Consider the following 27971-nt stretch of genomic DNA (forward strand, 5'->3'; position numbering starts at 1 on the left):
GCGACGGGGGCGGGCTGAAGAAGCGGGCGGTGCTAACGGCCGTCGCGCGTGCCCTCCTCCCGCTGCTGCTGGGGGGTCGCCGCCATGGTGCTGGAGAGCCTGGCGCGTATCGTTAAGGTTCAGCTGCCCGCCTACCTCAAGCGCCTACCTTTGCCCGAGAGCGTCGGCGGCTTCCTCCGCCTCACAGGTAGGCGGAGGCCCGGCCCTCTCCCCGCCGTCCTCCCTGCGCCGGGGACGGTGTGGGGGGCGCGACGGGGCCGGGGGCCGTCTCGAGGGGTGGGTCCTGCGGCGGGGCCGGGGCTGCCGCTGCCGAGCGGGCTCCGGAGGGGGAGGGATGATCCGCGGGCATTACATTGCCGTTACGTGGTTACAGAAGGAAAGGTGCCCGGCAAGGGCTAGGATGCACTGTGACATAATGGTAGCAGCCAGAGGAAGCTGTAGGAATAGACTGAAGCGTATCGAGCTGAAGTGTCCGCACGACGAGACGCTGTGCCTGCGGGCCCCAAACCCGCTTCTCCCTTTGCTTAAAAGGGTCTGCACGCATCTAACAAGCACAACTGGAGAGAGCTCCTTCTGGGAACCTGCTATGTAGCGTGGAGCGGTAATGCAGGCAGAGCCTCCGAGAAAGGGGTCGGTTTGGTGATAAGAAGCGAGTGCTCCAGCCAACTATCTGGGAATAGAGAAGGTCCTCCAAGTGTGGAATCAACCCCATGTATTCTTCCTGCAGCGTTGAGCTGTGTGAATTCAGCACTGCTGCAAAATGGTTTCACTGAAAACCATGCTTGGATACTTGTTGCAGCGTGTTCGTGCTCCTTGTAAATGTAAAAGCTGTACTGCCTTGCTCGGGACAAGGAAACTGCTCCTAACGAACCATTCCTCCGTCTGCACAACCACTCTCTCATTTGGAAATGCCATCAATTATAAAAGAAAAAAAATGGAGAAACTCAGCTGTTCTGAACTTGGAGGAGAGGGATACAGCAAGGTGCAGAACAGGGCAGCTTGTTGTACCCTCAGCTTTTGGCAGTTTCCTAGTTAACTCGTTGCTTTTTAACTTCAAGCCCTAGTTATGACTTGTTTAAGCATAATAATACCTGAGCTTAACCTCACCTTGTTTCACTTCTTCGGATGTTTTTGTAACAAGATTAATGTGCAGATTCTGTTCACACTGCACAGCAATGATAGGACTTAATTTTAAAACCCCTGGTCAGAAGTTTTTTATTTTTTTTTCAATAAAACTAGCTTGCTGTCATATTTTTCCCTTCCACTGGTAGGTGCTTGCTTGAATTTGGAGGGAGGGGAAGAAGCGAACAGTTGACTCCTTAAGAGAGAAATATCATTGATCTTAAAACATCTACGATGTGTTAATATTTGTCCTTTGGTGGCATCTGCTGAACTTAGCCAGGGATCTGCACTGCAGAACACTTTGCTAGCATTCACCTTGTTCACAAAGGCAAGCCAGAACTCAAACTGGAAACAGTGCTGTGCTTTGCTTCGTAGTGCTTTTATTGATTCATTCTATAAACCTCTGTTAGCTTCTAGGCTGATGCAGCTTCAGTTCCTGTAGTGCATCAGTTTTAGAAACAACTGACCAAAAGTGCAGGGAAGAACCTTTCCTGTAGGGTATTACTGCAGCGTGCCGACTACAAACCTTGAGACACCTGTTGTGTGTTGTGACCTCACCAGGCCATAATGGAAAACTGCTTGCTTGGGGAGGGGCAGACTTAATATCGTGTGCAAAACTTCTGAAGGTAAAAGCAGTGAGGGAGAAGGGAAAGAATCTGTGTGACCTTAGGCTTGAAAGCGGATATCTGAATTATCGCACTGCTGCTTAGATGCCTCTTCCAGTTTCTTGTTGTAGCTGCTTTGCCTTTCCCTTCTCAAGTTCTCCAAAACGAATTGAGTTGTCTCATGCCAGCTTTGCCTTCTATCCTGATACGTTTCATTAAACTGGAATACTAATCAACTGCAGAATAACATGTGCTAGCAGTGAGAAAAGAGGATTTTAAGGTCTCTGAGCACCTATGTGGTAGTCTCCTTTCCATGATGCAGCCCTGTGAGGGATGTTTCACGCTTGGTGTATATTTTAAGAGGGACTTTCATGTGACAAGCTGCCGGGCAGGAAGAAGACAGTGTTGTGGGTCATCTTTTACAGTGTTGAGGAGAAGGAGCAGGATTGAGAGGGAATGCCCTCAAATTGCACCAAAGGAGGTTCAGGTTGGATGTTAGGAAAAATTTCTTCTCCAAAAGAGTGGTCAGGTGCTGGAATGGGCAACCCAGGAAGGTGGTGGAGTCACTGACCGTGGAAGTGTTCAAGAGATGCTTAGATATGGTACCAGGGGATATGGTTTAGTGGAGAAATAATGGTGGTAGGTGGACGGTTGGACTGCATGATCTTGGAAGAACTTTGTGTTTAATTTATATAGCAATCACAGAGTCCTTGGAGTTGGAAGGGACCTAGATCATCTAGTCCGACTCTCCTGCAATGAATGGGGACATGCACAGCTAGGTCAGGTTGCTCAAAGCCTGGTCCAGCCTGGTCTTGAATGTCTCTAGGGACAGGGCTTCCACCACATCTCTGGGCAACCAGTTCCAGTTTGCGGAAGGCAAAGGAATGACGCCAGACTCTTTTCAGTGGTGTGTGGCGATAGGACAAGGGGAAATGGCCACAAACTGAAGCATAGGAAGTTCTGCACAAATGTGCATAAGAACTAATTCACACTGAGGGTGATGGAGCACTGGAACAGGCTGCCCAGAGTGGTTGTGAACATCTCCAGAGAAGGAGACTCCAAGGCCTGCCTGGACGCCTACCTATGCAACTTGGTTAAGGGAGCTTGCTTTGCATGGGGGTTGGGCTACGTGATCTCCAGAGGTCCCTTCCAGCCCCTGCTATTCTGTGATTCTGTGATTCTGTGAAGGTTCTCCTGCTTCCCTACTCCTCCCAGTCCACAGGTCCGTGGTGTTTTGTTTTTTCTTGTTTAATTTGTAAAAGTATCTTGTCTCTCCTGCCCTAGAAGCATGGTCGTTCTTTTTTCAAGCAGAAAGTATGATCCTGTGGCAGTCTTGTGGCAATAGTTAAGTCAGTTTACAGTTAACATATACCATGGTGCAACAGGGTTTTCCAAAGACATCTAGATTAGAAGTATCCAAATAAGTCACTGACTAGTGAGTAATCTTTATCAGTTCTTAGTGTGATACAAATGCTAAATAATAACTGTGACAAGTAATACCCTCGTACTTCCTATTCCCACTTGTTTCTAGTTTCCTTTCTAAAACGTTACAGCTACCATCTTCCTCTTTCATTTGGATCGACTCAAGTGGTTAAGAGTCTTTCATAGAAATGGCTGGTGGCCCAGTGAGTTGTCCTGTTAGAGAGTTTCAGACTACTGAGATGTATTGTGTGTTTGGTTGTTATCGTTTACTTTGTATTTTCGAAGGCCTAACACAGCTCATGAATGTTTTTGAGATGTTAAGTCTTTTCTGATACTGGTACTTCAGTGAGCCAGCAGATTATAAAATGGGGGTTGTGTTTGGTTGGTTGGGTATGGTACAGGGTGAGAGCCTGGCTAGCCGTCTTGCCAGATCTCTTTTCTCAAGACACTCTGTGAGAAGTTTGCCTTAATGGCTTCTGTCATTACCCTATGCTTTCAGACAGTGGGCAGGGAAAGAACTAAATACACAGCAGTTGGTGGGACTGTGCTGTCTGTTGTAGTGCAGAACTGAATGTTTCTCTCTATTCAGGTGATTTTTGATATATATTTTTTAATGAGCTTGTCCACCATTTTGTTCCAGGAGGGTGGAACTGCTTAAATTTTTGCCTTCACTTTTATTTACAGTAATGACAGAAAAGAAAAACAAGTACTGCTGTTCAGGAAGCACAGTAGATTATATAGCATTGAGATACTTCTATATGTTTTTAGTTAGGTTTTTTATTGTAGGGCCCAAAACGTGTTGAGGGAACTGAGAAAAGAACAACAGAGACCAGTCTATTGTGGTTACTCATGGGAAATTCTATAAAAAAATTGTTGTGCGTAAGAACCACTGCAAATCCAAGTGTGGAAGGACTGTGTTGAACGTTCTTGCAGTGCCGTGGTCACTTATACAGTTGTGGTGTGTTCCCAGATGAGTGCCAGTAAGCACGGATTTCACTTGAAAGACTAGAGGAAGCCTGAAGAACACAAAACTATTCCCACAAAGTATCTTCATCACATGTGGTACAGCCAGAACTTTCAAACTGTTACGAGGGAGCCACTGCATCATAACTGGAAAGGTGTTAGCATGAGCTTTTGCTTTATTGCCGTTCTGTGAAGCTTAATTTTATTCCTAGTATGATTTGAGAGCTCTCAGTCTACCTAGCATCTTCAGCTTTGTTCTCTTGCATTTTCTTTCTTGTGCACCTTAATCTTGAAAAACAAAGCGTAGAACAAATTTTTTGCTATGTTCTGATTCTGAGTCATTTAAAAGAGGGTCTTGATTACAATGTCTTCTCTTACAGAGTGCTTGTGCAGCTATTTGTGCTCCAACTCGTTCAAGTTCTTTGTTTCCCAGTGTAAAATATTTTTTTAACATCTTCCCATTTCTTTGACTCTTCAGAAACTTAGAAGAATGTTCTCTCTAATGCTGCATGCATACTTAAATGACACTGGAGCATTGTCACAGCTTGCTTTGTTGGAAAAGTTTATCCACCTTTAAAATAGATCTTCTGGCAGGTGCTGATGTTTTCTTTCCAAGTTCAGTAAATCTTCAAACTTGTATGTCTAGATTTCTAATGATGTAGCAAGGCTGCTATGTCTGCAGGGGATACTTGAATCTCTTACGTGTATTTAGAAGTTTCTCAACATGGTAAAAAGCATTCTCTGTGGTTTGACTTATCTGAAGGTACTCAGCCCACCTCTGAACTTTTTCTTTTTGTATGTGCATTGTAGAAACTGGTTGCAGATCCCTGAGCAAACAGAGGTCTGAAAAATAAAGCACCAAAAAACTGGTGAAGGCTTGCTAGTACTTATTTCATTATCTGTATCATATCTGCCAAAAGTTTCTAAACAAAACTTGGAACAAATCAAGCAAGGAAAACTTCAAGAAGGTAAAAATCTGAAATAAGCAATAAAAAAATGAATTATAAAACACATGGATAGTTCTCCATATATAGAATGTAAGATAGCAGCATTGAATTTTTAGTAACTTCCCATGGGTAGTCATGCCCAGACTGCTAGTCCATGCTGGTTCTGACTTCAGGGGAGCAGAACTGCAGTAATTTCAGAGTTCCTTACTTTAGTACATCTTTTACTAGTTTTGAATTTATTTCCTTCCACTGAGTCATTCTGTAGAGTGTTAAAACTGAACTTGAGATGAAATTCTGTGAGTGCAGTTTGTATCTCAAATATGATAAAACCCAAATTGTAACCTGGAGCTGCTTTTGTTTTCTGATTTACCTGTGGAGTCTCACCTGTCTTCAGCCCTGCTGACTCTGCAGTCCTGTTCCCTACCTGAAGTCCAAACCGTTTGAGAATAGCTGATGCTGCACTAGGCTGAAGCGGTGCCGAGAGCCAGTCTAAATTCCGCTTGTCTTCAGTTTCAGAATGGCTGCGGTTATTGCCTTTCCTGGGTGTGCTGGCTTTGCTTGGGTACCTCGCTGTTCGTCCGTTCCTTCCCAAGAAGAAACAGCAAAAAGATAGTTTGATTAACCTCAAGATCCAGAAGGAAAATCCAAAAGTAGTGAATGAAATAAACATCGAAGATCTGTGTCTCACTAAAGCTTACTGCAGGTGTTGGCGTTCTAAGACGGTAAGATACCTTGTTGCTACTTCAGGATGAGAGCATGAAATTTGCAGTTTTTTTATCAGTTTTGTGGTGGTGGATGGCAGCAAGGCTTTTTTTTTAACCTAGTAACATGTCACAGGCCTGACAGGGGAAGGGAGTTTGTTGAAATGGGACATAGGAGGAGGAGCTATCAGCTTCAATAATGTGTTCTCAGCAAAGGAAGAACTGTGAAAATCACTGTGTAATTGCTGTACTGAGATGTACTAATCTCTCATGTTTGTTTTCTTCCAGTTCCCTGTCTGTGATGGCTCTCATAACAAGCACAATGAATTAACAGGAGATAATGTAGGACCACTAATACTCAAGAAGAAAGAAGTATAGCAAATACTTAATCCACTTGATCGTGACTGATAAGTCTTTTATACCATTGTAGTTGCAAGGAGCAGCATTTTATTATTATTGGTGATTTGTATGATTTAGTCCAATGATTGCTGTAGATTTTTTTGGGATAAACTACATGTAGACAGTGCTAGATCTGTCACTGTTTTGATACTTTATTCTAAGAATTATTATGTCTGCTTTGTAAAACTGTAAAGTAACTATTTCTGTAAATAAGTCATTTATTTCAACAATAAAATGACTTCCTACAGTTAAGCCCTTTTTGTATGACCATGCAGTAACAAAGATGTCGCTATTTCTAGGTAAGCAGGTTAACCAGTAATGTTGCCCCTTTATTCTGGGCCCCGCAGGAGGAGGACACAGATTTGGTCTTTGAAAGTTCACTTGCACTGCAGATGCTATTTCTTTTAGCAGGGACATTCATAGGAGGAGTTGGCTAAATGACAGAACCAAGAAAGTGAAGTAGAACTGTGTTCCTGGCATGTTACTGACTCAGAATGATTATGAGGGCAAGTCAGAACTTTGCTGTGGTCTGGCTTAACTTCAGATATAGGTAAATAATTGCTACTTATTCAGCTGTTAGACTCCACGTTAATTCTCCTAAAGTGCTTTATTCTTTAATGAAAGACTGTTTGTTTAAAAGTAGAACTTTAGATCCATGCCCCAGTTTTAGATAATTGTCTGAAGGGAAGACCTTGACTATTCTTTAACAAGCATTTCATTTGACCTGTTCTTAGGGAGGGGGGGAAACCCCGGAGCAGCACAGTGTTGCCAAAGCTTATCACCCCAGTGCTGAAACACTCAGGAAGCAGTTCTCACACAACGGCTGTCAAAGCAGCGGTGGAACTAATAGAGATAGTCCCTGCATTCTTAACAGGTGTGGTTATAGGTGCTTAAAGCTCTTACCACGCAACAAACTGTGGCAGATTAAGGTGAGACTGTGGGTTAAATGACTGCTTTTACAAAGTGTATTGAAACCACAGTACAATCTATCTTTGTTTAAATGTTTCATGGGAACCTTATCCTAATGGATGAAAGCAGCCTGTAAACACTAGTGTATTAGGATCTAACACTTACAGAGGAAGAACAGTAATGTAAATGTCTTGTATTATGCTCTGTTTTCACTCTTCGATGCAGTGGCTTTGGAGCAGGCCTTAGTTAGGTGCAGCGAAGAGCCCTAGCAAGGGGATTGTGTGTTTTTTGTGGAGTAATTTTCATACCCCTGGCATTAAAAATCCCTTCATTTTCTGCAAGTGCTGCCTGTAAAAGTACAGCTATAAAACTGAAGTAAACAAAAGCTTAACTACACTGGCTGTAGTGTTTTGGCTATAGAAATTTCAAACAAAGAATTGTTCTGCTCTTGTTTATCAAAGTAAGAGTTTTGTTTCAGCCTACCTGCCAGGTAAAAGTAGCTGTGTAATGGATTCACATCACATTAGTCTGAGAAGGGCAGCAAAATGCATCCCAAGATGAAGGAGGATACTGGAGCCTTTATCATCCTCTCTGATTTCAAGAGTCCTTGGAAGTTAGGTGTCTGTACCTGCTGTACCTCTTGTTTCACTCTTCACTTAACATGATGTCCTTTGGAAGACAGATGCAAAAAAAATATATATAATATTGCTGAATCCTTTAATAGTTAGCTTGTGCTCTAAATGCAAGTCTTTACAGCAAAAAGAAAAACACACCACCCAGCCTCACAACTTATCTGTTCAGATTATCTCTCTAATGTCTGCGAGGTTAAGCTAAAGACTGAAGTGCCTGCGAAGCCCTATCTCAGCAGTGATAGAGTTGAACCCGTTACTTACCTACTAACGTGTGCTGGGTAACATCTTGGCACTGGGTGACTTTTCTACCCTTAGTTGAAAGCTCCATGCAGGGGGATAATAGCAGGGATAAATACCAGGACGCAGGCAGTAGACCAGAGCAGATCTTCTGTCTTGATGCAAAGTCAGGGAAAGCATGACGTGTTATGTCGTACCACAGCGCCTTACTCTACTAGAACAATAGTAATGACCTCTCTTTCCACTATGAATCTGAACAATCATTATAATGAACTACAAATGAACCTGCAAAACAAATATATTTAGAGAACTATGTCTAACTTATGTCAACTATTACACAAAGCAAATGTGACTGAAGCACCATCTGGCACAAAATTTCATTTCTTGCACTCCATTTAAAATGCAAAAACTATTATTTACCATTTTGTGGCCATACTACAGCCTGAGTGTGTCACAATTAATTCTAGGCATCATCTAAATTCTGTAGAATGGTCAATTTGGCTGCAAAAGGAAGAGAATACAGTGATTATAATTACATTATTATTTCATCCCTGGCTCATGTTACTCCCTGCTTCCAGGTGGCCCCTTTCCGTCTTTTCCCATTTGCTGCCTGCTCTAACTCTGCCCGCTGTGTGCCACCAGGGCCGTGCTGTGCTATAATGCTTACCCTCTTGCTGAACACATTCCAAACGTGGTGCAGTGATCACTCCTTGAAGGAGAGTTCTGATTTTTATAAAACTTTTTAAAAGTCAAACTATACACAGCTTCTCCTGGATGTTTTTCTCACATAGAATGTATTATTTTATAAGCAGCCACTGATGAACTGAACAGCAAATTCCCTCACTTTACCAATTAGGTCTGCAGATACTATACTTTCCAAATGCAATAAGATCCTTATAAAACTATCCCTGTTTAAGCAACAGTACCTCAATGAGCCATGCACAGTAGGCAGGACAGGCACAGAAGTCAGTGGTTGACACAGTAACCATCTTGTGCAGCACGGGAACTATTCATCAGTCTGTACAGTTTGAGAGCACCTTCTTCTCTTGACAGAGAACAAGCACTGGCTGAAGATTGTACGTTCCCTAAAAGTGGAGAGAACAGCAGCATATATGGTAAGGAAGTCTGGAGAAAATGAAATAGTAATTGTACTTCACAGCTGCTAGGGGAACACTTACCCAAGGATTTCCTGGTGTTTATCTCTATGCTGGAACTGCAGGCCACAAACCTTAAATATTTTTAAGAACTTTGCTTTCTGGCTAGAACTAGTCATATGAAAAGGCACGCATACTCATTATTATGCGTATACAGAGACATAATACACATACTCCATACAATACAGGCTCACAGTTTTCCTTTAAAGGTATTTTCTTTTTTATGTTGCATAATAAAAACACAGGAACTAAAATAGAACTGTATAATGCTTCCTTACAGAAACCAAAATATCTTGACACGTCAAATACATTCTGAATAGTATTCTGTAAAACAGTCTCAATGAACTATACTGTAGAACTCTGTGGGGAGCCACTGTCCTCCTAGATCTCAAATCTGTTTTTCTAAAAATAACTAAATAAAACTCGGTTTCTGAAGGACGCTATACTGATTCCATGATTCAGAAAGCAGGGAATGACCTACTTAGAGCTAGTTACTCACCCAAAATGTAGCAGAGCAAGAAGAATTAAATGATATTCATAAAGGGCAATGCTAAACCCTAACTGGTACCAAAGCTAAGGGCAAGAGCAGGGTTTTCTTCAACAGAGGTTTGTTCCTGGCTTTTGGAAAGTCAAGGAGAAGAGAAAGGTAACAGGTTATACGAGAAGATCAAATATGAACCATATTGTACTGACTGTGCAGAGGGCATCAATATTAAAACAGAAAGAAGAACACACCAAAAAACGTTTGAACCTTTTGCTCCTCCAGTAAAATATTTTGGCAAGAGATTCCAGATGAGTGTTGCCAGTCATTACTGTGATCCACAGCCGCACACAACTTGTGCTTCTAGAAAGACCCACACAAGTGGTGGGTACATGCTCACTACTTCCTCATGACAGCATGTCATTCTTTCTGGAGGAAGGTGCGGTGGGGCTCCTTTCCCTTTGTTACATGCCTCTCAGTGATGCTTTCCCCTGGCTCTTCATTTAAATTCTATTTCTCTGTTGATCAGAGTAAAAACACCTTGCCAAATCTAAGAGGCCTCCAATCTCCAAAACAAACCCAGCCATTTACCTCCTGGAAAAATGAGCATTAACTTGATAGGTTTTAGTAAATACCTGTTTTATTTTGCTACAGTTAAGCAAATGCAGATGTGTGAAGGACCAGATCATAGCATTTTCATAGACACGAGTATAAACTTAGAACACGAGATACCTGTTGACCCATAAATCCTGGTTTGAGGTTTGTCACTACTGTCAGGTTTCCCGGAAGGAGCTGAGGAAGAAAGGAACAACTCGTTCCTACTTTGGCATTGCCACGCCAGCAAGCTCCATCAGAGGGGAGCTCTTTCCTGTCCTAGAGCACACGCTCCCAGTGGCTGACAAGCTGGCTTTCCCTTGCTTGACACAGAGTTGCACAAAGGCTGAAGTACACATTGCCAAGAAGCAGCCATCCCAATCCCATATAACTTTCTCTCAAAGTCCTTAGAGCCTCCTTCATCCTCTTTTCAAGCTTGGTCCTTTTTACCGGGTACTCCTTTATTACCACAGCCCCAATGGACCTGCCTCTTTCAGCACATAAGTACTGCTTGCTGCTTCTTGCCATGACCGGAGCTGACAGTCCCTTGAAGGTGCAAAGGAATGTGTGAGATCTGTGAAAGAACAGCAATGGAAAAAGGCAGGTTTTCAAAACCGAGTGAAGAAGGAGAGGGAACCATCAGTCTGTGGCAGGATTTGTTCACTGTGTGTCAATACTCTTAATTCAGTAGTTGCATTCTTTGAGCTGTTGAACTTGTCATCTTACAGCCCAGTTCTAATCATCAAGAAGCTATCACATCAGTCTCCATTTTCTTCTGTTCATCCACCTAACGATCCGCTCCATGCCTGAACAATTCTGATCCTCTCCCTGGCCTCACACCCACACATTTTTACTAACTGAAGACTGCTAACTTCAGAGTGACTCACTGCCTAGTCAGCCTACTTGCTGTATGTTTACCTAGTTCATCTCTTAAGGCACCATCAACACACAAAAGTACTTTGTAATACAAACTCCACCAGATCTGCTTTTAAAATAGCAGCATATCCGATACTTGTTTTGGTTTTGTCCAGAAAGATTACAGACACAAAATGTTTACTTAACAGAAGCGTAAGGGCTGAAGGACCACATTCCTGTAAATGCCTGTCTTATGAAGGCTCACAGTCCTCTGGCTCTTCTCCAGCCTCAGCGCCTTCCTCATTTTCCTCGTGTTTTGTCTGAGCTTTCTGCAAAAGTCTGGGCCCTGCCAAGCCAATAACCAAGGCTCCAATGGGAGCAGTGATCAAGATAGCCAAGAAAGCTACTGTTAGTACATCCATTCCATACTTTTCCAGTTGCTCATCCTGATGACTTCTTGCTGTATCCAGGGCAAGGGAACCTATTGCAGCCTATAGGAAAGAAAGGATCACTGAAATGAAGGAAGTAATCTTACTCAGTGAAACAGGAAAAAAAAAAAAAAAAGGGGGGACTACTCATCAGTCTACGCTTAACATAAATTCAACATTTCAACATTTATAATATATTCAAGCTCCTTAGTTTCTAGGCAGTATATGAAAAAGCAAGGGTTCTATCAGCCCTATATGAACAATTTTCACTTGGCTACTCTGAATTTCCTAGGCTAATGAGTTAATCTGAGTGGCTCCCTCCTGTGAGGAGCGTGGCTTAGCTGACGTTATCCATTTCTGCAGAATGTGTAATTAATGGAATAGGCCAGCACACTGCATAGTGGAGCTGTTAAGATCCCATACCTTGAGAATGTGTCCTGACAGCAGTTGATGAATAGTAGCTTCACAAAGATTAGTTTACAATTCTTGCAATAATCCTTGCCTGTGCCGATTATTAACTTCTGCTTGCAAATAATCATACTTTTGAGGCGAAGTCCAAGTGATGTAACAATCACTGAGCAAGAATGCAACCAGCCTGAGGCTTCTCTAGCAATAAGCCTGTCAGGCCAGCCATTATTAAAACAACCACGAAATAAGAACCCATTCTAAGCCTCAAGTGCAACTGTGCTGGTGAACACTTTATGTGGTATTAGAGGGAAACACTTTTGAACTTTGGGAGTCCTCAAAATCTGTATGCAAATGCACAATAATCTTCAGTAACTGATAAACAGTTATTCTGTGATAAAGTATTTACATGTACATTCACCATCATTATTGAGAGCATGACCCAGGCTGCAAGCAAAGAACCCTCATATGGCAGTTCCCCTGTGCCCTTTCCAAGCAGAGTTAAGACAGGGCAATTCAGAATATGAACTGTCCACATACTGCACTCTGCTGTTAACCCAATCTCTCTCCCTGTTCAAGGCTGCGCTAGTGAAAAAGGGCTTTGCTAAAGACTACAGATCTAGCCTGAAATGAAAATGATGATGGGCTGCTTTACCTGGACAGTGGCTTTGGGAATCCACGCCAGTGAGACAAATACTTTCTCCTTGAAATTAAACCCAGCAAAACACACCATCAGGAATGTCACAATGATTCGCACAGCTAGGGCAATACCTAGTGTAGCAACACAGAGCCCTGCAACAAAGACAAATACGTCTCACTACTTTTGTGCATAGGTGCCTGAGGGGAATAAGCCTTCTAACATCATAGCTTTACAGTGACTTCAGCATGTTATTTTTTGTCAGACATATACTGCTTTACTTAAAATTTCTTTCTGGAGACTCTTTGGAAGCTAGAAATAAAACTGGATAACTACTGACAGATCTTACCAACAGTTTCAGGCCTGAGAGATGTAACAGATACTTCTGCTCCAATCAATCCAAAAAGAAAAGGCTGAAAGATATTCCAAGCAACGGCAACAATTTTTTCTACTTCCTTCTGCAATAGCAATAATTAAAAAAAAAAATCCATCAATTTACACACACACACACACACACCAACCCAAAGAGCAACAACCAAAGCAGACACCTTTAATTCATCAAAGGGCAAAATGAGAACTTATCATAAATACATTCCAGAATTGTTTTTTAGACTCCTAGTTTATGGTGAACTTTGATCTAGTACTAAAGCAATCTGTAGCCTGGAGAAGGAAAATAAAGCACAGTTGCTTTTCACTGTTTAGGAAAATGCAATTTCAAAAGTTTTGCAATGTAACTGCTTAGCTTTTGGGAACTGCATGTTCAGGCCTGTTCCTCCATCTGTACTTGAGCAGAGTCAGACCCTGAAAAGTTTCAGTAATGTCTATTCACACCACACTCAGGTAGAAACCCATCTCCACATGAGCAGGAGCAAAGCTAGATTGAGTGAGCCTGAAATCCCTTACCAATAAAAAATGCTGAATGTCTCTGTGTGATTTATGATTGCAAAGCTACCTCTTCTCCTTGTGCTTGAACTTTACACCTAGTACTTCTCCTAAAACAACCTGCTGCCAAAGTAAACAGGAATCTTCCACTTAGTTGAAGAGCTACATGTACCATCTCTAACAGCGCTTTTTAAATGAAGTGGGGTCTGCAATAGCAGATGAACATGCAGGCTGCAGTGTGTGAGGATGTGTGGCCCAGATGTGTCCTGTCCCTCATATTCTCTCTGGGACTGACTGTTCAACATGGTAGCATCTCTGGCTCCTCCATCAACGGAACAGTGGAGATAACTGCAATACCAAACCTTATGTAACCTTAGAGAGAATGAGGTGGAAACACAGACCTGTAAACTTCTTTATTTGCCTCACTTCTCCCTGCTAACTTACTCTGCTTTCTTTGGAAAAAAATAATTCTTTTCACAGATGGTAGCATGATTTCAGCCTGTTTACTGCTCATTTAACTACTTCAGCAACAGGTACAATATTCCTTGTTCTCTGCTTATGCCATTTGTTTACTTCCACCAGAGACAGCATCAGCAGCCTTTGTGAGGCTCAGGAGGAAAATCTTGGTAACATTGAGTATTCAGTAAGCAGATCTCTCTGGCTGCATGTGATAAAAAGAGCTAAGGCATTTGAAATCATCATCAAGCAGCCTCACCTACTGATCAAAAGAATTTAAATTAAGTAGGTAGTTATGGACTGCATACACTTTTGTAAGGACTCTCCTTTGGAAGTGGCTTAAAAGCCTTCAACAGTGAACTTTATGAGCTGTAGAGTTCTTAACTACTTCAAGTCTGAAGTTCCCCTTCTTTTAAAGCTGGGCAACAACGTAGTATTTTAAATAGAAACCATGGTTTCTTATTTGTTACTTTAACAAATCTTGAGATTTTACTGAGGCCAGGTTCTAGATGGAGATAATAATATATCTGATCCCCTTTCCTTTCTCCTCTTCTCCCCTTCTCCTACTGCATGTTGCAAGGCAACAGCTATGGAAAGAAAAATTGCCCTCAAATATTAAGTACAGATGGTATCAAGCAAAAGGGGCAGTGAGACATGCCAAGATACAGAAAATCAGCAGGGCAAAAATAGTAAGAAGGAACAGGCTTCAGAGCTAAAATAAAGTGGCTCAGAGACAGTCTTTTGTGTGGTTTCTGTATGGCTTCATATCACCACTTAGTGCGGGCACCCTGCTTTCTATTTATGCAGAATATACTTGCTAGGATTTGGGAAAGACAATAAAACGGTTAATTACTGCTTTCCATTTCATCCCCTAAAATCACAGGGAACAAAAGCTCAGGATATTGAGGCCATGTGCACAACTGTACTTGGACATCTATTATTAAAACTTATCTTTAAATGTCTGTGTAAGGTTGCAGAGACTGTTACAGAGCTGGGACAAAGCTTTAGATTCCACATCAAGTGCCATGACAATTAGCTCACCTTTAAAGGGCTTACAAGGTATTGCACTGATGTGTGAGAGAAGCTGGTGAGCATTTTACTGTCAGTACAATGTTACCTCATCCACATACATGGTACATGTATGTGTACACTGAAGCTGTTACACTGAAGCTTAAGAAAAGTTCTACATTTATTTTCCTATCAGTATTCGCATGAATCTACACAAATGGGCATCTGCCACTCCTGACGGAAATCCAAACTTCTGCTAAGCTGTGCATTCAAAGGAGTTTTGGTATGGTGTGTGTAAACATTCACCTTCTCGTCAGACCATCCCACGCCGGCAATAAAAGCTAAGACTAATGTGCAGAGCCCTCCTGATCCAGGGAAGCCAAAGTAGACGCTGCCAAAAACAGCAAACATGGACAGCCCAAGTACAAAATATGATCTCTTCCATGGCAGAGATGCCTGCAAGCAAGTAAAGGAAGAAACAAACAAAAAAGTAAATTTATTTTTGGAGATGGAGGAGAATGTTTACATCTACTAATTTGAAGGTAACAGAGGGTACCACTGTGGAGGAATCAAAACTCTTGTTTGAGACTTGAACTATGCAGCTGAGTTAAGGAGCTCTTTGGGACACTAATTCCTAGCAAACTATAATTCTGAAGTTTCAATATTTCTTTTCTTCTGCCCATCCAAAATCTCACTGCCAAAACACTTTTTGCATTACAAGGAATATGATGCTCTATTCTAACCTTCCAGCTTCTACTCTGTGATAACAGGACCTGTACCGTGAAGAGCTAGAGCTTATTCAAGGAGGTACTAAATCATTGCCACTAAGTGTTTTTAAGGACAAATCCAGTTTCACAGCAGTTATATCTCTGTAGTTGTTCCCCATGCCTGGTTATCAGTTGATTTCTGTGCCACACTGTTCATGTTATTAAATAAGAAAATTTGGTGCCACTGATGGCAACAGCTGTTGTCCAAATTGATTTCAGTATCCAGAATATATCTGTTTTCTTCTACAATTTTGTTTGTGTAGTTATCCTAGATAGTAAATTCCTCTACCACCTTATATAAGCTTAATTATTAATTAAAGTACCATTTTAATTAGTGTTGATAATATGCCCATGCTCATGATCTGCACATCTCTAAAATGTTTCCAATAGGCTTAAGATTAAAAATGAGTAGAGGTAAATATGTTGCACATCAATTTAATTGAATACTATTCTACTGTCTGAAATAGGCATCATATCCTTTTCCCTTTCCATGTGAGCACTTCCAACACCCTCCACCACCAGTGGGTGCAGGATCGTGAACTGGGTTCCAGGCTCTCCATCAGGAAGGACTGTGAGATCGTACACTGCTACTGTTGCGGTACACAAGAAATCATCTTTATAACACCTCCTTGCTTTGTAGGCTTTGCAATCTAGAAGCTGTTAGAGCTGTACACTGCTTCCTCACAACAGGTGTCATATGAAGTTTGGAAATGAATAATATAAAAATAACATTCATAAGCAAATAATATCTTATATAACACCATTTTTTTGTTGTTTTTTAACTTTTTTTTTTTTTTTTACCTGATCGTGGCTTGGGAAATACCGAACGAACATTCCCAGAATCCCACCAGCTGCTATGCCAACAGCAACCTCCAGCACTCCTTGGAGCACATTGTACAGAGTGGAACCTATTTGGCAAAAGAGAGGTGTGTTCAGTTACCCTAAAGCAGAACCTTCACTCACAAACCATGCTGTACATCTATGAGAATGATTCCAGTACAGTCTCCGCTCTAAATTACACGGGTGAAGGGGCTAAGGAGAGAACATATGAGGCCGAAAGAACTGGATGGTGCAACTTTCTCTCTTTGTTTATGCCAGGAAAGCGTGCCAAGGAAGCCAGAGAAAACGCCACTGCTAGAGCACTGTCATACCCAGGGATATTTGAGGCCACTTATACTGGGCACACAGGGGCCGGACTTGGCAGTCACAGGAAAAATAAAATAAAACAGTTCTCTGAAAGTTGTGACCAACACCTCAGAGCAGATGAAGTTACAGCAACACTTCTGATCATGGGTAATTTCTCTATCCGTACTCAACCCCATACATAAACTTCATGAGGAGCTGTCATTAAGACACAAACCAGTCAATCATAATTGAAATCATTCCTCAAAATACCACAGTTTGTTCTGGTTGTCATCACCTAGAGATTAACTAGCATACCAGAAGAGAAAGCCATCCCAAGGCAAGTGTTGAAGCCTGTAATAGCCAGAATGTCGTCAATGCTTCCAGCTGCCATTAGCAGAGTTGGGACACCTTTCTCCACTCCATATCCCCCAGCTTGTAAGATCAGCATTGAGGGAACCACAACAGCGGGAGAGACTGCACCTAGAACAAAACTGAAAGCACAGCATTTCAGCCTCTCCTAAAAAGCAAGCACTAAACTAAAAAGCTTCAAAACATTATGATCGCTCTTCTTCTAAATTTTAAGTACACAGACCTTCACATAAAATATCATCCCTACCTCTCCTTGCTAATTACAAGCAGGGATATTCCCATGCAGATTCACAATCACCTCTTACTTCACGTTCACCTTAATAATATTCAAAATCAAGGGCTCCACAGACTAAGACTTGACTCTACCCTGCAAGCCAGTTCTCCCTTACATGCCTTGATTATCCAGTTTAGGAACCTGGTCTAGAGGCTCATGACTTGTGAGTTCCTTCTCAAAATTCAGCATGTGGCAGGAGAGAAGTTCATTTATCTCCTTCTAGTATACAGTCTGGACTCAGTCCAGCAGTTTGGATAGAACCTAGACGGACAGTTTCCTCTTCAAGGATATCACTCCACACTGTAACATACCATGTCCTTATCTTCAACTTGTGGCAGGAAGACTGTTCTATATAAATTTCTCAAAGGGGAAATTCTGCATTCCAGCACAAACTCGCGGTATCATTTTCTTTCCCTAAAAGCCCTCTGCCTTGTGGCTAAAGACCCAGGGATTGCACCATCTTTCTTCCTTCTATAAGTGCCCAGATCACAATCAGAGAAGAGCAATGATGCAAGTACTTCTCTACATCTGGAAATGTGACCTTTAAATTAGCCACAGAGTCAGACATGAATGGTAAGCAAACAACCACAGGGGTTAAGAACAGCTTCCTAACTGACATAAAACTGAGGTGTCTGCTTGGCAGAGAACTAACTGCATTTGGATTATCTAGTTGTTGCAAAAAAAGTCATATAGGAGAAAAGGCAGTACATTACCCTAATATAAATCCCCACTGCCACGGCAAATGCATGAGTAAATAGGCAAAAACAGCAGCAGTGCATGTTTCTGAGAGGCATGGTCCAAAAGAAAGCCGTAAGCAGACTGCTTTGAGCTTCTTAAGAGCCTACAACATAAAAGCAAATTCAGCCATTAGTATCTGTACCTCTGGCTTCACAGAGAGCAGTAACTTTTACGACCTGGCATCATTTATTAAAATAATTCCCTCTAAGTTGCAGTACAGGATATGACAGTTTTACATGGCTTATGCCAGAGATAGGCTTAAGCAGAAGTGGATTTGGATATAAAATTGCATGTGTGGCAGTGAAATCCAACAAATCTGTGTTTAATGAGGTTCCCACACATTGGAGGAAGGAGGGGCAGAGGGTTCTCTTTGGCTTCTTGTGCAGAGTAAACAGCTCTGGAGTGGCTGGAGCAACTACAGTTCATTTGAAAAGTGCACTCTTACCACAGCTATCTCACCCACAGTTGCTTGAGGTAATTTTTCACTGTCCACAGAAGTTTTTGCTATCATCCCACAAGTTGCATAAGCAACCCAGAAATGATCCCAAAGTCTCAACAAGTCCAGAAAATTTGTAGAGCTACATAGAGTTGGAGAAAGAAGCCATGCATTACTTTGAGCTGTCTCTCACTTGATACCCAGAGTAGATTAAACTCCACCTGGCTCTGCAACTTCTATCCAGAAACTTCACTAAAAGAGAGCATTTGCTTGTAAAAGTAGCTTTTAGTAATTAGTCACAAACACGACTCTGCTAGGACAAGACCCTAATTTTGATAGGGATAAAACAAGTTGCAGTTTTTAACGAGTGCAGTTTATCCCAGTGTAATTAGGGCTGAGAATCACTAGGGCAACTGGCATCTGTCTTCACAGCTTCAGCTACACAAGGAACAGCTGTAAGCACATCGAAGTGCTGCTACATATGGAGTCCAAATGACAGTTTCAATTGCCACATGGAAGACAAATGAGACAAAGATGAAGCTCCTTTGGCCAAAAAAGATGTTGTGGAATAGAAAGAGAAACATACTCACAAAACGGCACAACGCACAGGCTGTGCTAATGATACAAGCATCAATATCTTCTTAAAAAGGAAAGGTAGTATACTTAGGAAAATCATATTTTCAAGATTGACAAAACCCACTTTCCTAAATATCTGAAAACTGGAAACTTCCTAAATTTCACACTGGGTAAGAAAACCAGATTTGTTGACCTGAGCTAGCTATACCTACACTAAATTTTATATAAGCTTTGAACAGTCACTTAGACAGGGGTCAGTACGGTACAGCTTTACTTCAGACAGCTGATTTTGATCAAGCAAACATTACAGTCATTAATTTAGGGAATATGAAGTTTCACGGTGTGTTGAAGAGAACTGTTTATTCTGTTCACAGAAGCATTATGGACTTCATAGTGATGTGAAGCGCTGCTTCTGTAGTACAGCTGGAATCATCTTTAGAATTAACACCTTTGCACGAAACATACAATGATTAAAAAAAAAAGAGAGAAAATAAAATAGCAAAAAAGACAGAGAATATTTTTGTTTGTTCATTTGATTTGTGCCAGCACAAACAACATTCTCTTTCTGGGATAGGGATTCCCTTCCTTACTTGCTTTAGTTTGTCACAATAAACTGACAGGGACTTTGCTAGGTGGAATAAACTCTTCCTGACAGTCTATGATTGAATGCATGTCCTCATGTGTCCTGCTCACAGAATTCAGGAAATTTCTTTAAGATAAGGATACATAGTCATAAAATCAGTTTTCTTCAGGTGTTTTTTTTGACAGCTCACCAACACTACAAATCCACCTGACAATGCTCATTAACATCTGACTATACAGCAGGAACTATGCTTTTTGCAACGCTCTGATTTTCAAATCTTCTAAGACCAAACAGTTCAATATTTTTGAATCAATGTTATACTTCGCCTTACTGAAGCAGCTGGTGCCATACCTTTGGATCTAGACCAAGTCCTGCTCGGGTCAAGATAATTGAAAGAGCAATGTTCCTCAGTGCTGCAGACCAGCGCAGATTTATCTGGACGATGTCACTAACAAATGGGGTATTTCGGATGAGAAAACCAGCAAGTAGCATGCCTGAAATGAAAGCAAACAAACCGCAGTCAAATATCTGACTGCAGGATAAAAGTTTATCTTGCATTTTAAATACTGACACAATATGATGTATTTCCAAGAGACAACAAAACAACTCCTGGTCTGTATCATTAGCCTTGTTTTAAAGATGGGGATGTAAGAAGATGAAGATGTTTAAAGCATCTTCACTTCTAGAACACACCAGGTCAACGATGAGCACTGATGATGCTGAAACGCAACTCAAGCAAGAGATGACAGAATTCTACTTCATCCACCAGGTGCAGGTCACGCTTACCATGAACAAAACCACCTCTGGACCTTTAAAGATATATTCCTTGTTAACTTTTTTTTTTTTTTTACATGAAAAGAGGAGGGTAATCTAATATTATATATTCCTCTCATAAGTTCAAAATTGTTTAAAAAAAAAAAAATCCTGTCAGAAATGGAGGTACCACAGGAACCATAATGCTGAGTTCACTGGAACATCTAATCTAAATCAGCTAGTCATGGTCTAACTTGGAGATCTTAAAATGCTCAGGCAATTCAACTTTTATGCAAAGGAGAAAACAGGGGAAAATAACAAGAACTTGCTCTGATTCTCTATTTGAGCTACTTGCAAGATCCAACCTTTTGCAAATATTAGCAAAGCAGCTTAACTTGGGGACTTCCTGCAAAGCTATCAGAACTGGAGCTCTGGAAAGATACAGAAAAGTACGGAAACTATAGTTCTGTAAAGACTCATTGTAGGTCCCCATGATTCACAGATTTTTTTTGCGTTGTAATTTCATATTAACCATGTTAATAAAGCAGAAACCAAAAAAGATGAAAAGTAAACGCTGTGCTCAGGTCGGTCACAGCCTGGTGTGTTTGCCTGTAAGCCTTGGCTGCAGAGGTGGTTCATCCTGTAACACACTGAACTTTGGGACACTGCTCTTCCCACCCCTTCCCGGAAAAAAATAAAATAAAAGAAGAAGAAAAAAGTGGCATAATTAGTCTGCAGTACCTCGTGACATTTATATCAGGCTAGCATAACGATCATGTGGCTCTTTGCACTTTTTGTGTGTGTGAGACATCCATTGACTGCATCTACCCAGATCTAGAATGTTGCTTATCAGAGAAAAAATACACCACCTTAAAAGATATCCTCATCGTTCTGCTCCACGTTGCCTGCAGAACCTCCTTGCAAAGTGTACCTAAAATATGTGACCATTTCTGTAGCCGTGTCCTTCCCCCTTCCTCACAGAGGCTCACTATAAGGTGCACAGAGCTGAGCCAGACACAGTGCACCTAGGAGAAATGAAGAGTTCCTATGCAAGAGTACAAGAATGATATTCTTAGTGTAAAAAAGATTATTAAGAGACAGTGTATTTCTTCTTCTGTCTCTAGATTGCTCAGTTTTCCTCACAGACCATGGATCTGAACAATTAATTCGAACCTAAGCAACTCACCAGACACATACCATCATGCTTAAGTTTCAGTCAGGTGAGCAGCTTCATGCTCAACTCAGTTTTTAGATACGGATTAAACTGAAAAAAGCAGAACCCAAATGGTCAGATTTTGGAACTTGGTGATCCTTGAGGTCCCTTCCACCTCAAGCCATTCTGTGATTTTATATGATTCTATGAGTTTTTTTAAGGTGTTTCCTTAGCAAGGGCCCTGCTTGTAAAGCCTGTGTTACTATGGGCAGCCATGCCATATGCAAAACTTCCCTCCCTCTTGTTTGAATCTATTCTCACTTGTGGAACTAAGCAGTACATGAACACACACACAGTGCCAGAACAGTGCTGCAAATAAAGCCATCTAGCACTTCTCCTGTGAGAGGGCCCACTGTGAGACGCCACAGTAAGCAGGTTACCACTTCAAGGCACTACAGGAGGTTCTTGAAGCCTGCTCTGCCATGAAGTTTTACTCTGTATCAACAGCTCTACTCATGTACTGGCTCAGCGTAACAAAGGGACCACCTTTTTCAGCTCTGTTGGCATCACAGTACTATAATAGCCAAAAAGAACTAATTGGAGGAGGAGCCTAAGTAACATACAGGTAGTTTCACCTGAGCTAGTCTGGGGGGAGTTTTCTACCTTTTCCACAAGGACCACAAACAAGTCACATGAAAAAGTAACAGATTTGGGCATTATGAAGTTTGCACGTTCCTAATCCAAACATGCCTAATCCGCAGGTATCCCCTGAGTGTTAAAACACCACAACCACACAGAAAGAAAAGAAGGAAAGGCATCTTACCCAGAAGAGCAGGGAGGGGAGGCAGTGTTCCTATTTTAATGAGTCCAAAAATTTTACCTCCAATGACAGCAAAAAAATAAAGACACAAAATTCCAAACAGGTTTCCGCCCGGGAGACATTCAGGCCCAGTGATGGACCAAACCACAGCCCAAATGAGGACCACAGCTGAAACTGGAACAAGACAAGAAATATTAATATTCAATCATTTCTAATAAATAGTGAACCAATTTCAATGTTAGGTCACATTTCTTTTTCTGCTAAGGAAAAAGGTACCATTAAATCTCAGAAGTAAAACTTCTGTACCTTAAAAGTGAGTTTAATCATAACACTTTGTTTAATATTTGACACTCCTTAAGCCTATGTTCTGATTTTATAGACACTAAGACACTTCTGAAAATGGTAACAGGAAAGTCATTAGGGACCAAAAAAGACTGCGTAAGCCTTAGGGCACTGTGGAAAGCATTGAACAGGTCCCAGCCTTAATGCAAAGATTTTCACCAACACTCATCTTGCATTTGTGCTATCTTCCTTCAGCTAAGTAAAAACTGCAGCAAGAACCTGCTGTCGTACAGCCTGGTATGCCTTTCAGCTAATGACCACAGTTCTGTCCTCATTTCTAAAGGAATTAACATATCACTTTTTTGGCTAGATATGTTTGTGCAATGCATTGTCTGGGAAATGAAAATCTGAAGGTGATGTCTCTGGGCAGCCTAAGGTAGTATAAATTAACACAGTAAACAAAGAGGGATAATGAGGAGGGAAAGGTCCTGAAAAGTCTTAAAAAAATATTATCTGAAAATATTATAAAATATGTGAAAACAGCATACTCCTTCTAGTTTCCCAAATCTGTTCCTACAGTAACAAAGCAAGAACAGGCATGAATAGACACAAAGGCAGAACTTGTTGAATAAATTCCGCTTCTTGAAATCGTATGAAAATGTATTGCATTTTCAGGGTGGATTTTCTATTCTTATTTGAGGGTGGCTGTAGACCGTTAGTTTTCCAAACATAATGCCTAGGAATCACAATTGAGAGAGAATAGAGGATGTGGAAGCAAAGCCACAAAAAATATCTTTTGTTTGGAAAAGCCTGAAATAACTGGTTAGCTCCCCATTCTGTTCTGGGAGCTCAGAGTGCAGGGCGAATCTCAAATAGAATGAGTCAATTTGCCTTGGAATTGTGATTCTTGGCTTTGGAAGCCTAGGATATTAAGTACAGAAGAAGGTGTTACTGCAAAGTCTCATTTTTGTTGCCTTAATTCAACAGAAAGCCATCCAGTTTGTGGAAAATACATTATCTTTACAACCATCTCAATATATTTGCACCAAAACCATCAGAATTAGGAAGTCTTCCTTCTACTGAGTTTAACTAAACATTTTGCATCATCTTTTTCTTACTTACCACTTGTTACTATTCGAGACAGTAAACCCTGAGGAGGGCAAGCAAATATTTGCCTCCATGTTCCTGCAGGTGTTGAAGACCCTGATATCGGTTCTGGAGGCTGCTGAGCTGAGTGATTCAAGAGAGCAGTTTCTTCTGTTTGTATATTCCCATCAGTACCTTTGGCATCTACTGTTGACCCCTCCTAAATGAAAACAATGAAATTATCTCAGGGGTGGCTCTGTATGCATTTGCAGTGGCATACAACATATCTGCAACCAGTTGTGATATACTGCATGGATCCTGTCTGTCATATGGCAGAAGGATGTGCATATGGAAGACTGTAAGTCATTTACTTAGTTATTTGTTTTTAAATCCATGTCTGACAAAGCTCCTGTGCCTATTTGCAGAGCACTTGTTCAGCAACAACATCAGGGCACTGGATGAAAAAACATCATTAACGACCTGTGTCCACTTTGTCTTGTGTATGAGCCAAACGTTTGTCAATGTTTTTCACAGTTCGGTAGGTTTCTGCTTCCACACCGGATTCTACAATAAAGTTAACAATTAGCATCATCCAGATGAGGCACTATCTTTAATATAACTCGTAATTAACTTCTGTTACAAAGCCTTGAACCAAAATAATCAAACCCACTTGTGATTATATCAAAATGAAAGAAACAACACAGATGGCAGCGCAAACATTACTCACGCGATCCATAGCTGGAAGGCTCAAGCTGGTAAGTCAAAGTAGAGAAGAAGAAATGCTACCCTGGCAGATTCTTCCTTGAATAATGGTTTCTTGAGGCACAGAGTTTGTTAAAGCTGCTCTTTTATATTGATTCATCTACATATCCATATTCATAACCGGTATGCTTTTTGACCATTTTTGGATATGTGTCTCACTTCATTTGAGGGTCCTTATTTTTGAGAAATTAATCATCTATCTTCCTTTATAATTATTCATCTTTGTGCCAGCCTGTTGTCATAGTGTGGACATGGAATTCTTGCCCATGCTGTGGTTTGGCCCTCGCCCAGTAGCAGTTCCACATTTCCCATTATTTTTCTGTCTTATATATATATATCCTTTACTCATAGTCACAGTTGGAACATCAAATCCTGTGAGCTTTCAAGCATGGGATTACTTGGTTTCCTATCCTGTGATCACCAGCTTCCCATATATATATATATATAGATATAGATACACCACAAAGTACTTATCTTTATAGTCAGTATCATATGCTTAACTTTAAAGCACCTTTTCTAAGAAGAATTTTATTCTTGCATTTACCACAAGTCTTTTTTAAAACTATGGAAGTCAACATCAGAAACATGCATATGGAAGTTTAAAACTGTGCTTCTAAAATATTTATTAGATGAAAAAAGGGTAGAGGTGCACAAGTTACTTTCAGCAAGCAGTCTGACAGGCACAATGTGAAAGCAGAGAAATATTTAATTCTCTTCCATAGCTTGCTGTGAAACCTGAACTGACTAATTTTTCAGTTCAAGCTGAAGTTACAGCCAGTGATTTCCAGCAATCTAACTTAATACAGTTTTTAAAACAGAATGTTTGTTAATTATGACAAATACTCACAGAGGAAATTTCTCTCTGTGCTCTGTTCAGCTTTTTGACAGATGCAGCAAGAAAAGGGAAAGAGGAGGATTCTTCTAAATAAAGCTGTAATTTGAAACACTGATTAATTACCTCACTTTTCTCATGCATGGGAATCATGCCATTTCTCTCACATACTGACGGCTCAGAATCTTTATTCACCATATCTTCCTTCATCATTGTGGCAAAGCTAAGGAATGCAATAGAGGTAGGAAAGTTAGAGAAACAGGTAATAGCATTTTCCAGAGGCAACACTTCCCTGTATATCAGTATTAATGTGAAGAAGCCCTCAGAGCCCTCTTTGGAATTTAACATCCTTCGCATGCCTGTGTATGCTATATATAAGACAAAACACAGATGCTAATAAAAAAATAGTATTATGTTTGCAAAGTCAAACGCTAACAAAAATGTAAGTTTTAGAATCACTATGTTTTGCTCAAACTTATTATGTACTCTGTGAGAGTATGGCTGCAATATCTACCTATACATTTATGCCTTCTGTAAGAACAAGAGGAAAGTCGCTTACTGCCAATACCTCCTGCCAGGACCACAAGCTCTGAAAGCAACACAAAACATGTGCACGTGGCAAGGCAAGCGACCATTTCACACTGATAGTAAGCATAGTTCCTACAGCACACACACAAGGGATGTTTTCTTCCTAGCTAAAAATTTGATCAGACCCTGCTTGATTTTTAGTGAAATTTTCAAGGAGATGATTCTGTTTGACATCACCATTCAAATACACTGACTGAGTATCTCAGAAACAGAAGATGTCTGTTTGACTGAAGATCTAAAATACACCCAACTTATACTCTACACCTGGGCAAGACTAAGAAAACATGGCTCTTTTTTATCACTCGTAACCCACAGAGATCATTCTTTAGAGAATGGAAAAGGGTATTCTCAAGTTGAATGCAGGTAATCATCATTGTATCTACTCTAACTGGTCAATTTCTGCTGATCAGTCAATGTACTAAATGTTTTTGTGAGTGTGTGTGTGCAAATTTACTACAATTTGAAATTTAAACACAAGTCTGGGGCAGTGAGAGTTACACATGCATTCCCAAATACAAGACTTGCTGGCATTCTTTGTCACAGGAACTCCACCAACCACACATCAGTGCTAACAGTACTTCTCTTGAAGTCCATTTCTCAGGCCCCATAAGCCACTCAAGTTGTACCAAAACATTTGAGCCAAGAAATTCCCTCCTTGCTGAATTGCTGGAAGCAAGTCACAGACCTGATTCTCACAATTATCAAGCCTTCAGTTTATAATATCTTTGAGATCTGTGAAAGATTGATGCCTTGAACAAAGGCAGGGGCTGTTTTAACACTTGGTTGATTCTGTTTGAGCTGTCCTGGAATGAAACTGGTTTGAGACACAGCTAAGGCATAAAGAAAGAATACAGAAGGACAGTTTCAGTGTGTTCTAGCATAATGGTTTGTTATCTCTCCCCATGGTATTTGTACATCACTCTAATTCTGAAGGATGTGGGTGTGCTGGATGGGTAAGGGATAGAAGGGATTGTTCTCTCATCCACATTTGCATAGGTGATTATCCCAATTCTTGGGGTCAGATACCTGTTGACATGAAATACACTGATATGTGTGAGGAAGAGGAGCCCACCTCACAACAACTTCAGGGCTGGCATGCTCTGTTTACAGCAGAGTGAAGGAAAGAAAAGACTGAGCAAGATCTGCTTAGCAGGGACTTTTCCAAGGTAGGAATTAACGCCTTGGACAGCGTGAGCCTGCCCTTGTTTGTTGTGTGACACACCTTCAGCCTTGGTTTTTGTTTTGTAGGGCTTTGTTTTATAGATTTCCTCCAGATGGATGTCTTTGCAAATAAAATCAGGTGGACTGAAGCAAGCTGGAGCAGAATTCATACTCCATCGTTAAGGCCCATGCTGTGGAAGCCAGCCAGTAACGTGCTTATTTCACTACATCCCTCTGAAATATACTTCCCTTAGCGTGAAAGAAGAAAGGCTTTTTTATTATAGTTGCTATTAGATCCTCTCATTTTACTTGTTTTGAATGGGAAAGAATTAAAAAGAGGGAAAGCAGAGCTCCACAGATGACTGACAGGCAGCATGTGCTCGCCGATATTTTTAGCTGTATTGCCCTGGCGACTGTCAACACTCCATTCTGTGCATGCACCGTACAGAAAGCAACGCAAAGGAAACGCCGCAAGCTCTGCCAGAGCCGCTAACGGTCAGCATTAAAGCAAAGCGACAGCCCCAATCATCACCCCTCACCCAGAAGGCTTAAGCGCACCCTGAGGTAACCTCCTTCCCCGCCTCCCCAGCCCGCTTCCTCCCTGCGCGGCTCCCACCTCCCCCCCCTGCTGCAGCCGGCACAGCGGGGATTTACCTGTGGAACGGCGGGAATCAGAGCAAGCCCATGTCCCCGTGCAGCCTCTCCAACGCGCCGAGATGGCGATGTGCTCAACCACGCCCGGCAGCAAGAGCAGCTCTGGCTCCTCCTCCCCTGCCGCTAGCGCAGCACGATCCCTCCTCTACCCGCAGTTGCACCAGGCAGGCTGCAA

The 27971-nt window shown here is 41.3% G+C and overlaps 2 protein-coding genes across 9 annotated transcripts; one reads left to right on the forward strand and one right to left on the reverse strand.

The window, feature by feature from the left end:
• Window positions 1–16: 16 nt before the first annotated feature.
• Window positions 17–6411, forward strand: CISD2 (CDGSH iron sulfur domain 2). Its single transcript, XM_420668.8, has 3 exons — window positions 17–187; window positions 5570–5781; window positions 6049–6411. The coding sequence occupies exons 1-3, from the start codon at window positions 85–87 to the stop codon at window positions 6136–6138; spliced, it is 405 nt and encodes a 134-aa protein (XP_420668.1). The 5' UTR covers window positions 17–84; the 3' UTR covers window positions 6139–6411.
• Window positions 3751–27866, reverse strand: SLC9B2 (solute carrier family 9 member B2). 8 transcript variants are annotated; one of them, XM_040699904.2, is made up of 20 exons: window positions 27797–27866; window positions 25520–25616; window positions 23836–24019; window positions 22435–22605; window positions 21068–21142; window positions 20057–20199; window positions 18086–18213; window positions 17045–17220; window positions 16406–16512; window positions 15144–15293; window positions 12841–12949; window positions 12510–12646; window positions 11451–11512; window positions 10305–10740; window positions 8864–9022; window positions 8358–8438; window positions 7962–8222; window positions 7552–7737; window positions 5484–5643; window positions 3907–4955 (listed from the first exon to the last, which is right to left on the reverse strand). In XM_040699904.2, exons 2-14 carry the CDS (start codon window positions 25604–25606, stop codon window positions 10446–10448), a joined length of 1824 nt encoding a protein of 607 aa, XP_040555838.1. In that variant the 5' UTR covers window positions 25607–25616; window positions 27797–27866; the 3' UTR covers window positions 3907–4955; window positions 5484–5643; window positions 7552–7737; window positions 7962–8222; window positions 8358–8438; window positions 8864–9022; window positions 10305–10445. The 8 variants fall into 8 exon arrangements, with proteins under 8 accessions (XP_025005723.2, XP_040555838.1, XP_040555840.1 ...); XM_025149955.3 differs by lacking the exon at window positions 10305–10740 and having other exon boundaries at window positions 3751–4955; XM_040699906.2 differs by having other exon boundaries at window positions 7962–8092; window positions 8864–10740.
• Window positions 27867–27971: the final 105 nt, after the last annotated feature.

This window comes from Gallus gallus, chromosome 4 (assembly GCF_016699485.2).
Source record: "Gallus gallus isolate bGalGal1 chromosome 4, bGalGal1.mat.broiler.GRCg7b, whole genome shotgun sequence".
In the NCBI taxonomy this organism is placed as follows: domain Eukaryota; kingdom Metazoa; phylum Chordata; class Aves; order Galliformes; family Phasianidae; genus Gallus; species Gallus gallus.

Coding starts and splice junctions, on each gene's coding strand:
- SLC9B2 (XM_040699904.2), bottom strand. CDS start 25,606: ATGATGAAGGAAGATATGGTGAATAAAGATTCTGAGCCGTCAGTATGT. Junction 24,020..25,519: donor CCATGCATGAGAAAAGTGAG/GTAATTAATCAG, acceptor GTTTTCATTTAG/GAGGGGTCAACAGTAGATGC. Junction 21,143..22,434: donor TCCCCTCCCTGCTCTTCTGG/GTAAGATGCCTT, acceptor ATTTTTTTCCGG/GAAGGGGTGGGAAGAGCAGT.
- CISD2 (XM_420668.8), top strand. CDS start 85: ATGGTGCTGGAGAGCCTGGCGCGTATCGTTAAGGTTCAGCTGCCCGCC. Junction 188..5,569: donor CGGCTTCCTCCGCCTCACAG/GTAGGCGGAGGC, acceptor GCTTGTCTTCAG/TTTCAGAATGGCTGCGGTTA. Junction 5,782..6,048: donor GGTGTTGGCGTTCTAAGACG/GTAAGATACCTT, acceptor GTTTTCTTCCAG/TTCCCTGTCTGTGATGGCTC.